We start from the raw sequence: 11394 nt of genomic DNA on the forward strand, positions 1-11394 counted from the left end.
AAAAAGTTTTATTGACACTTGTTGACAAGAAGAAAACATTTACAGCACTGAAATGAGAATGAAGTTTTCAGGCACTTAAGCAAACATGGCAGCCACTGCAACATAGAGGGAGTGAAGAAAGGGGAGGAGCTTAACAGCATACTATTGTCTTTCTGAATATGAGCTCCACCCACTTGATGTATGTGGGAATGTCGTTCACTCCCGTCATAAATAAACTTCCTCTGCGGTCTACAAAGCACCTCATGTTTGTCAACGCGCTTCCTTAAGGATGTCACTTCCTCTTCTGCACTTCCTGCAGCAGTTTGACAGCTGCAACGTTCTTCGGCTCCACTTCAAGGAGTTTGTGGAGGTCGTTTTTGCATGCTTTCACATCCTGGAGGAATCAACATGAGTACACAATCTTAACATGAACTAAACGCGGTGCCACCACTAGCTGTGTCTCATTTAGCGCACCTCCAGTCCGTACTTACACTTTGAGTGCATGAATGTGTTCATGCTGAGACATGTGGCAAAATGCAGTGCACTGACAGATGCTGGACTCAAGATTGTGAGTGAACACAGCATTTGTGCCTAGTACACAGTGTAACGATGGAAGTATTGAATTTGAAACGCAGCCAAAGCGACCTCTGTGAGGAATACTGACAGTGCGGCTAAAATTCCACACTGTGGCTGTGTGTGTGTGTGTGTCTAGGATACAGCTGCTCTCACCTTGAGCTCCTTGTGAGCCTGTGCCCTCCGATACAGTGCCTTAACATTGGTGCGGTCAATCATCAGCGCCTCGTCACAGTCTCGAACGGCGTCCTTGAACTGCCCCAGCGACAAGAAGCACAACGCCCTGATGGTGCACACACAATAGTAAAAAAAACAACCAACAACCAGTTACTAACGGCTAAGGTAGCGTATGTGGTGACATGCAAAGGCGTGACGAACCGGTTAGTGAAGGTGGCAACCTGGGCTGGGTCATGTCGGAGGCTCTGCGTGTACTTGTCCACGGCCTTGGCGTGTTCACCTCTCTTGACGAGGACGTTGCCTTCCTCCTTGAGGCATTGACCTTGCCGCACGTCCTTTTCGCCGGGAGCTGAGAAGAGTTTGAATAGTTTTATCCTCAGGTCCACTTTTTGACTTCGGCATGTTATTATTCCTCTAGCTGTGACTTGGCTTTCAAAAAAGGGCGCTGATCCTCACCAGGTTTGTGGCTTTGTGCGGCACCGTTATGTTGCGCCGTGCCAGCAGGTTGCCGTCTCAGCTTCTCTCGGACAGCCAGGGGGACGGTCGGGATGGAAGGAAGCTTCTCTCTCCATGTCGGGCCGTCGGCCTCTGTTAGGGCTTTGGTCATCCTGATGCAAAGAACGTGCAGGTTGGAGTTTGAGCAAACAAGAAGCGGCCCCCATGCAACCCACCTGTTGGTGCCGTCGTGGGCGGCGGCTATGTTGGCGTCGATCTGCAGGGCGGTCTTGTAGTCAACGTACGCGCACCTGTAGCGCTCTTGCGCCTCGGAGGCGGCGGCCCGACGGAGCAAGGACTTGAGGTTAAACGGGACCAACTCCAGCGAACTGTGAAGGCGACAGGCGTGTCTCCGTGCGATCATGTGACTCATCAACGTGCACCACAAGTACTTACGTGTTGCAGTCTTTCAAGCATTCAGTGCAGTTTCCGTCTTTGAGGTAGCTGGCAGCGCGGTTCGAATGCAAGACACTCAGATCCTCCACGTTATTTGGATCTTTGGAGAAAAATATGCAGTCATCCCTTAATATTGCTGTTTGCAACTTCCTCAGTTACATTTTTCAAAGCAAAAAATTAGAGATGTCGATAAATGCTTTAAAATGTAATATGGGAAATTATCGGTATCGGTTTCAAAAAGTAAAATTTATGACTTTTTAATAAAAACGCCGCTGTACGGAGTGGTACACAGACATAGGGAGAAGTACAGAGCAGTCATACTTGCCAACCCTCCCGATTTTCCCGGGAGACTCCTGAATTTCAGTGCCCCTCCCAAAAATCTCCCGGGGCAACCATTTTCCTGAATTTCTCCCAGACAACAATATTGGAGGCGTGCCTTAAAGGCACTGACTTTACGTGCCGGCCCAATAACATAATATCTAAGGCTTTTCACACACACAAGTGAATTCAAGGCATACTTGGTCAACAGCCATACAGGTCACACTGAGGGTGGACGTATAAACAACTTTAACACTGTTACAAATATGCGCCACACTGTGAACCCACACCAAAAAAGAATGACAAACACATTTCGGGAGAACATCCGCACCGTAACACAGCATAAACACAACAGAACAAATACCCAGAACCCCTTGCAGCACTAACTCTTCCGGGATGCTAAAATATACACCCCCCGCTATAAACTAACATCATGTTAAGTCCTAGTAATAAAAATTATGTTAGTTGGTCCAATCCACCGTATTTTTCAATTTTCATTTTAAAATACCGTATTTTTCGGAGTATAAGTCGCTCCGGAGTATAAGTCGCTCCGGAGTATAAGTTGCACCGGCCGAAAATGCATAATAAAGACGGAAAAAAACATATAAGTCGCACTGGAGTACAAGTCGCATTTTTTGGGGAAATGTATTTGATAAAAGGGACGGCGTGGCGAAGTTGGTAGAGTGGCCGTGCCAGCAATCGGAGGGTTCGTAGTTCGATTCCCACCTTCTACCAACCTAGTCACGTCCGTTGTGTCCTTGAGCAAGACACTTCACCCTTGCTCCTGATGGCTGCTGGTTAGCGCCTTGCATGGCAGCTCCCGCCATCAGTGTGTGAATGTGTGTGTGAATGGGTGAATGTGGAAATACTGTCAAAGCGCTTTGAGTACCTTGAAGGTAGAAAAGCGCTATACAAGTATAACCCATTTATTTATTTATTTTAAAACCCAACACCAAGAATAGACATTTGAAATGCAATTTAAAATAAATAAAGAATAGTGAACAACAGGCTGAATAAGTGTACGTTATATGACGCATAAATAACCAACTGAGAACGTGCCTGGTATGTTAACGTAACATATTATGGTAAGAGTCATTCAAATAACTATAACTTATAGAACATGCTATATACGTTTACCAAATAATCTGTCACTCCTAATCGCTAAATCCGATGAAATCTTATACGTCTAGTCTCTTACGTGAATGAGCTAAATAATCAATCAATCAATCAATGTTTATTTATATAGCCCTAAATCACAAGTGTCTCAAAGGGCTGTACAAGCCACAACGACATCCTCGGTACAGAGCCCACATACAAATAATATTATTTGATATTTTACGGTAATGTGTTAATAATTTCACACGTAAATCGCTCCTGAGTATAAGTCGCACCCCCGGCCAAACTATGAAAAAAACTGCGACCTATAGTCCGAAAAATACAGTAATAGAAAATAACAGCTTAGTTGTTGTTGTGCTGGAAAGCCAATTGCTTAATTTGACACGGATGACCACATTATAGCGTCTTTGGTAATATTTGTTAGCATCAAGAAAATATCCTTAATACTATTAAATAACTAGATTAATAAATCTTTCGTAGTCTCAACAGCATAAACTATAACTTGGGATTGCTAGCAAAGATTCATGCTGAACAACAGGGACATATACATCTAAATAATGAGACAAACTATGAACTTCACACCATAAAAACAACTGCAGACATGAATTGAAGATGACTAATATTTGTCGCAGGAAATCAATTTCAAACAAACGTAACCTTTTTCTCATTAGCGTCACGATCACAGCAGCACGGCACTCGTGTCAATCAAATACGTTACTTTTCGATGCACGAATAAGTCTAACTTTGTCTTTTACGGAATAAAGCTTGATTTGTGGACACCTCAGATGTAAATACATGTGCCTTCAATCTTTTCTTCTGTAAATAATTTGAGTATCAACTGAAGTGAGGTAGCAGTAAGCTCTTGGTCATGATAAACGGTTTAAATATTTTTCTTAAGAGTGTAAAAAATCCACTCCATCCCATTTAAAATATTTATATTTGACGCTAAACTTTTCAAAATACGCCTCAATCTGCACTGATTAAGGTAAATAAACCCTAGTCTTATGGGGCTTAGACCATCGCCTGAAACCTGCAAGTGCCCAAATGTGCCTGTAGGTCACGTGATTGTAACTCACCTATTACACCAATAAATGTGAGAATTTTTGCATTTAATTAAATATTTTACACAAAAAGCACACACTCTATGGTGGTAAAATAAATGTAAAAGGTAAAAAACGGAATTAAAAACTATTAAAAGGGGAAAAACTGGATTTTATTGTTTTTTATATTGCTATTGTTATTGAAATGTATTGTTATTGCCATTATTAGCTTACTTGTTGTGGTTTATTTGTTACTAATTTATATCGAGGTTTTTTTAAAACTATATTCAAAGTTGAGTTTTGGCGGTACAATAAATACTCATGTTTTCAAATTAATGAATAATTGTGTAATTAATCGTGATTACAACATCAATCCAAATAATCAGGATTATTATTTTTGCCATAATTTAAAAGAAATGCATGATAACTAAAAAATAAACATAATTAAAAGTCTGCTTACAACGGAGCCAATGAGAGGTCCTCTAATCCAGTGGGGAGTTATGGTATTTTTTTTTTTTTTTGTCATAAAGAAATACAATCATGTGTGCTTACGGACTGTATCCCTGCAGACTGTATTGATCTATATTGATATATAGTGTATATATTGTGTTTTTTATGATGATTTAATTAAAAAAAAAAATATATATATATATTTTTTTTTTTTTTTATTTCTTGTGCGGTCCGGTACCAATCGGTCCACGGACCGGTACCGGGCCGTGGCCCGGTGGTTGGGGACCACTGCTCTAGTCCACCCATAAAACCCAATAAAGGGAAGTTTATTGTAGATCATAAATAATGCCTTGGATACTCTCACCTGGATAGTAAAAGGATGAGGACGTATTCCGACAAGTTGGTACACTTTGACAACCAATTTAGAAAAGAAGCTTGGTTCCATCCCCTTTTTTCTTCACGAGGATAGTGAGTCATTCTTCATCTAAACCAGCGTCTTTCAACCACAGTGGCGCGGCACACTAGTGTGCCGTGAGAGATTATCTAAATTCACCTATTTGGGTTAAAAATATTTTTTGCAAACCAGTAATTATAGTCTGCAAATTATGTGTTGTTGTTGAGTGTCGGTGCTGTCTAAAGCTCAGCAGAGTCACGGTGTAATACTCTTCCATCTCAGTAGGTGGCAGCCGGTAGCTAATTGCTTTGTAGATGTCGGAAACAGCGGGAGGCAGTGTGCAGGTAAAAAGGTGTCTATTGCTTAAACCAAAAATAAACAAAAGGTGAGTGCCCCTAAGAAAAAGCATTGAAGCTTAGGGAAGGCTATGCAGAACGAAACTAAAACTGAACTGGCTACAAAGTGAACAAAAACAGAATGCTGGACGACAGCAAAGACTTACTGCGGAGCAAAGACGGCGTCCACAATGTACATCCGAACATGACATGACAATCAACAATGTCCCCACACAGAAGGACAAAAACAACTTAAATATTCTTGATTGCTAAAACAAACTAGATGCGGGAAATATCGCTCAAAGGAAGACATGAAACTGCTACAGGAAAATACCAAAAAAAGAGGAAAAGCCACCAAAATAGGAGCGCGAGACAAGAACTAAAACACTACACACAGGAAAACAGCAAAAAACTCATATGGCGTGATGTGACAGGTCGTGACAGTACACCTACTTTGAGACAAGAGCTATAGTAATGCATGCTTGGTTATGGTTTAAAGTCATATCCAACAATTGCGACAACGACTTTTTACTGTCAACTGAGTTTCGTTTTTTAGTGATTTCTGCTGATGGTGTGCCTCCAGATTTTTTCAACGCAGTAAATGTGCCTTGCCTCAAAAAAGGTTGAAAAACACTGATCTAAACGACACTATAACAAGATTCTATCAATCGGCATCCTCATGACAGCAGACCTTGAACAGCGATGTTTTGTTATGTTTATTGGCTCTCATGAAGTCTGCAGTAAGTAATAATCAGTGGTGTTGTTGAAAACAGCGAACGTCGTGATGCGCGTTTTTAAAATTAATATATGCGTATGATTGAAATTAGCAAAATACGGAAATATGAAATTTTATCACAAAAGTACCTTTTACTACATTATATAATACACCTACATCCTGTATATAAAACCTTGACGGAGGTGTTTGGATGTTTTTACAGGCTTCTATAGGCAAAATAGAGCGACTCCCATAGGCTCCATTGTAAGCTGACTTTTGATCACATTTGTATACTATTTAAAATGCATAAAAAAAGGAAAACATATTACTCAGTGGCCTAGTGGTTAGAATGTCCGCCCTAAGATCGGTAGGTTGTGAGTTCAAACCCCGGCCGAGTCATACCAAAGACTATAAGAATGGGACCCATTACATCCCTGCTTGGCACTCAGCATCAAGGGTTGGAATTGGGGGTTAAATCACCAAATATGATTCCCGGGTGCGGCACCGCTGCTGCCCACTGCTCCCCTCACCTCCCAGGGGGTGAACAAGGGGATGGGTCAAATGCAGAGGACAAATTTCACCACACCTAGTGTGTGTGTGACAATCATTGGTACTTTAACTTAACTTTATGTGTTCTTGTCTTACATAAGGATTCTAAATGATAGGCAAAATTCCAAAAACGTGCAGTTCCCCTTTCAGTTGCTTCTATTTAGAAAGGTGTAAGATACAACAATCTATTTTTGTTTTGGTTGAGAAGAAAAACTACTGACTGTGTTTGTTCAGCTGGATGATGGCTAGGCTGTAGAAGTGAGTTGCCTCTCCGTATTGGCCCGCCTTGAAACGATCATTGCCGGTTTGTTTCAGCTCCGACCAAGACTTCATTTTTGTTTTCTGGGTCATGGCGCAGTTTTTCCTGAGAAATAGAAACTCAGCGTTAACGTGGTATTTGCAGGGGCATACACACACTTGTAGTGAGTTTCAGGTAATAAAAATAAAAAAACACGGTAAATAAGAACATTCCGGATCTTTGTCTAACTATTTGGACCCCCATTAGCAACATCAGAAGATATTCTTCCTGTGGTCTGAAAGAAAATACAGACATATATTCATACAATTATACAGGACAAAAGGGACAAGCGGTAGAAAATGGATGGATGGATGGAAAATAAGCTAAAATCGTATTGTATAGGATCAACAATTCTCAAGTATATGGGTGAGGGCGGACCTACGTCACTTCCGCCTACCAATCCCCTAGCAACCGGGAATTCGTTGAAAACAAACCAGCTCACAGCGAACACAGCATTGACAGAAAAAGCATTTAACGAGCGTTGTGGCTTGGAAGTCGGCGTTAAATCCTTCATTTACGCATTTTTACTTATTCGCATATCGTGTGAAAAAACGAAAATGTATTATTTGCGTCAGACTCGTCTCAGTGTACTTTAAAGCTTCTCAGGCTTAGCTTAGCTTGCTAGTTAGCTTAGCCTGCGCGCTACTAAGAAAGAGACGCGGAAGTTATCAACAACAAGATCAAGTGTTAGTGTATAAAATATTGAGAGATTTGAGGGCTACATGTATAGAATGGCAACATGAAAATTATAGGGTTTATTGGTTTTTAAAAACCCAACTGTTAAGTGCAAATTTAAACGAAACCGGTTTTCGAAAATAGCTAGCTAGGCTATAGACTATATAGTATATTACTTACTTAACTTAATCCTCTTCTTCCCAGATGGGAAATAAGGCTTCGACGACTCGACACCATTCATCTCGCTGCTGTGCTCGTCTCTGTGCCTCACCCCATGTAAGCTTCATCTCTTTCAGCTCCCCTTCAACTGTTCTTCGCCAGCTGTTCTTTGGCCGCCCTGGCTTACGTTTTCCCGGTGGTGTCCATCTTAACGCTGCCTTTGGTATCCTCTCGTAGTCCGGTTTTCGAAAATAGCTAGCTAGGCTATAGACTATATAGTATATACCGCATGTTATTTTTGTACAACAACAACTTCAGCTGTCGAACGTTATAAGGTACAAATTCAACAAGTACAACATTAGCACGGACGTAAAGCCAAGTTGTGGTTAAGAAGGTGGATTTTTGTTCCTTATATTTACCAGAAACGAAGTGATCCGAACACACGACCCGGGACTTTGGGGGACTCCAGTGAGAACCGTCCTCGTTTTCCCGGTGTAAAGCTGCGAGCCATTTGTCTCGTCTCTGTGGGCTTTTATCACGCTTTGGCAGAACAAAATATAACCTTTGTTTTCCCTGTTTCCAGTTGTGGTTAGCACAACCAAAAACAACACAGTTTTTCGGCATTTTGGAGGCAGAATGACGGGTTTAACCAGCGTAGGTCGACAGGTTAAAGAGTAATGGCAACGGTTTGTTTTCAACGCCAGTCTGGTTGCTATGGCTCGAAGAACCCGTATGTAGCTCAGTTCCCCGGATGTCGGCCCTCACCCATATGATACACTTCAGCTGTACTAAGTATATTTACCAGACCTGTAAAGTCTGACTATAAACAAACAAAATAAACCTACCAATTTATCAGTACGTGTGTTAACATTCAGTTTTCTTCTATACATAATATTTAATGGCTATTGAAGTTCATGTCATCCGAGCAATGACCGGCGTTTTCTTCTCGGGAGCTAAACGAGCTCGCAGGCTAAGCTAACTGGCTAATCATCGTGGAAATGGTGGGGGTTCGGATTTACCTACCGGCTTTGGAAGTTGGTGTGCAACGTCTTAAATGTCTTTAACGAGAGATAATGCTAGCAACACGGTCATTACTAAAAAATAACCTTTAGGTTTTTCCCCGACCGTCTGTCAGTCTTCTGCCGGTATAAGAGTCGCTAAATGCGGATTGCGGAAAAACTGTAATGCGGTCTAGAGGCTCGCAGTTTACAGAGCTGTCCTGTCTGTTTGCGCATGCGCAGCGTTTACTGCGTTAGAAATGTAAGTCAAATTTTTTTTTTTTTAATCTGCATTCAAAGTATACTATTTGAATAGTGTAAATCATTTTCCAAAGATGGAGCACTTCGATTATTAGCGCTTCAAATATTTTTTAGAGTGTAGTTATTTACGGCTATTAGTAGACACTTTCGCAGAACGTTGTTTAAAAAAAACAGTAAAACGTATTATGCAAAAACAGCCGTCCAATTGAGAACGGAAGTTCTGGCTTTTAGCGCATGCGCAAACAAAGGCGGTATTTTTCAAATCCTGGTTTGACTATTTTGGGTTAACTAGTTGATCAATACACAGCTTTATAACAAGTTAACTCATTCTCATTCTATGCCACATCAATGTGGAATGCGCTCCCAACAGGTGTAAAAGAAAGGGCATCTCTATCCTCCTTCAAAATCGCACTAAAAGTACACCTACAGGCAACTTCAACCCTAAACTAACACCCTCCCCGGATTGTTAATAATCAAATGTAAATAATCAAATGTAGATACTTGTTCTTATGCTTTCTGATCTCTCTCTCTCTCTCTCTCTCTGTCCACTACTATATCCTACCAAGTCAGACCTACACTGTTTCAATGTACATTTCTCTGATGATACAATTGTTGATGACTGAAGTGATGATAACAACCAAACCTAACCCCCCAACCCCCCCCCCCCCTCCACATCCCACACCCCGGATTGTAAATAATGTAAATAAATCAATGGATATACTTTGATGATTATCTTGTGTGATGACTGTATTATGATGATAGTATATATCTGATAGTATATATCTGTATCATGAATCAATTTAAGTGGACCCCGACTTAAACAAGTTGAAAAACGTATTCGGGTGTTAACATTTAGTGGTCAATTGTACGGAATATGTACTTCACTGTGCAATCTACTAATAAAAGTCTCAATCAATCAATCAATTCATTATTGGGTGCCAGCTTTCCATTTCACAAACCGAATATTGTGCCGTGAATAAAACAACACCTAATGGTTTAAGGATCTGACGTTTTTAAAAGGTTATACATTTAATAATCAAACCCAGAAAATAAGTCATTCTGAGGAAAGCTCAATATTACAATGAAAACATGCTCAAACTGATCTAAATTCTTATAATTCTGACTAAGTACCACGCACACGAAACCAAATGGTTACAAAACACATCAAACTCACACAATTACGATAACAAACTGAAACAACACTTGCATGTAGACACTTTTTCTTACACTTTTTCTTACACTTTTTCTTACACTTTTTCTTATACTTTCTGATCTCTCTCTATGTCCACTACTTGCTATATATCCCACCAAGTCAGTCCTACACTGTTTCAATATCCATTTCTCTGATGATGCAATTGTTGATGCTGATTGTTGATGTCTGAAGTGTTGATACCAACCAAACCTACCCCCCCCCCCCCCCTCCATATCCCACATCCCGGATTGTAAATAATGTAAATAATTCAATGTATATACTCTGATGAGTATCTTGTGTGATGACTGTATTATGATGTTAGTATATATTTGATAGTATTTGATAGTATATATCTGTATCATGAATCCATTTAAGTGGACCCCGACTTAAACAAGTTGAAAAACTTATTCGGGTGTTACCATTTAGTGGTCAATTGTACGGAATATGTACTTCACTGTGCAACCTACTAATAAAAGTTTCAATCAATCAATCAATCAATTCAATTCGATACATAACAAATTACATGGCAAATTAAAATATACAACCTTAACATATATGTAAATAATACTTATGTTCTGCATTGTGATACTCATCATGTTTTTTTGTTCTCTTGTATATTCTTCTGTGTTTTTTAATTTTTCCGTGTAACAGCATAGTCTCTATTTTCAGAACAATAATAACAAAAATGGACAGGAGGTAGTCATTAGGGCTGCGAATCTTTGGGTGTCCCACGATTCGATTCAATATCGATTCTTGGGGTCACGATTTGATTATAAATCGATTTTTTTCGATTCAACATGATTATCGATTCAAAAACGATATTTTTCCGATTCAAAACGATTCTCTATTCATTCAATACATAGGATTTCAGCAGGATCTACCCCAGTCTGCTGACATGCAGCAGAGTGGTAGATTTTTGTAAAAAGCATTTATAATGGTAAAGGACAATGTTTTATCAACATTGCAATAATGTAAATTGGTTTTAACTATTAAATGAACCAAAAATATGACTTATTTTATCTTTTTGAAAATATTGGACACAGTGTGTTGTCAAGCTTATGAGATGCGATGCAAGTGTAAGCCACTGTGACACTATTGTTCATTTTAATTCAATTTTTTTTAATTTTTATAAATGTCTAATGATAATGTCAATGAGGGATTTTTAATCACTGCTATGTTGAAATTGTAACTAATATTGATACTGTTCTTGATAATATTCATTTTTGTTTCACTACTTTTGGATTGTTCTGTGTCGTGTTTGTGTGTCCTCTCAA

At 39.8% G+C, this 11394-nt stretch overlaps 1 protein-coding gene across 2 annotated transcripts; it reads right to left on the reverse strand.

Moving 5' to 3' along the window:
- On the reverse strand, window positions 1-8907 carry tomm34 (translocase of outer mitochondrial membrane 34). Of its 2 annotated transcripts, none has more exons than XM_062063508.1 (8): window positions 8776-8876; window positions 6759-6901; window positions 1621-1720; window positions 1401-1553; window positions 1186-1337; window positions 931-1078; window positions 709-835; window positions 1-373 (listed from the first exon to the last, which is right to left on the reverse strand). In XM_062063508.1, exons 2-8 carry the CDS (start codon window positions 6886-6888, stop codon window positions 272-274), a joined length of 912 nt encoding a protein of 303 aa, XP_061919492.1. In that variant the 5' UTR covers window positions 6889-6901; window positions 8776-8876; the 3' UTR covers window positions 1-271. The 2 variants fall into 2 exon arrangements, with proteins under 2 accessions (XP_061919492.1, XP_061919405.1); XM_062063421.1 differs by having other exon boundaries at window positions 2-373; window positions 8693-8907.
- Window positions 8908-11394: the final 2487 nt, after the last annotated feature.

This window comes from Entelurus aequoreus, linkage group LG01 (assembly GCF_033978785.1).
Source record: "Entelurus aequoreus isolate RoL-2023_Sb linkage group LG01, RoL_Eaeq_v1.1, whole genome shotgun sequence".
Classification (NCBI taxonomy): Eukaryota; Metazoa; Chordata; class Actinopteri; order Syngnathiformes; family Syngnathidae; genus Entelurus; species Entelurus aequoreus.

What these genes read in the sequence shown, in the direction of transcription:
- tomm34 (XM_062063508.1), bottom strand. Translation starts at nt 6,888, where the DNA reads ATGACCCAGAAAACAAAAATGAAGTCTTGGTCGGAGCTGAAACAAACC. An exon ending in CATCCAGCTGAACAAACACA is followed by an intron (nt 1,721 to 6,758) that starts GTCAGTAGTTTT and finishes TTTTCTCCAAAG; the next exon opens with ATCCAAATAACGTGGAGGAT. An exon ending in TGCTTGAAAGACTGCAACAC is followed by an intron (nt 1,554 to 1,620) that starts GTAAGTACTTGT and finishes TCGCCTTCACAG; the next exon opens with TTCGCTGGAGTTGGTCCCGT.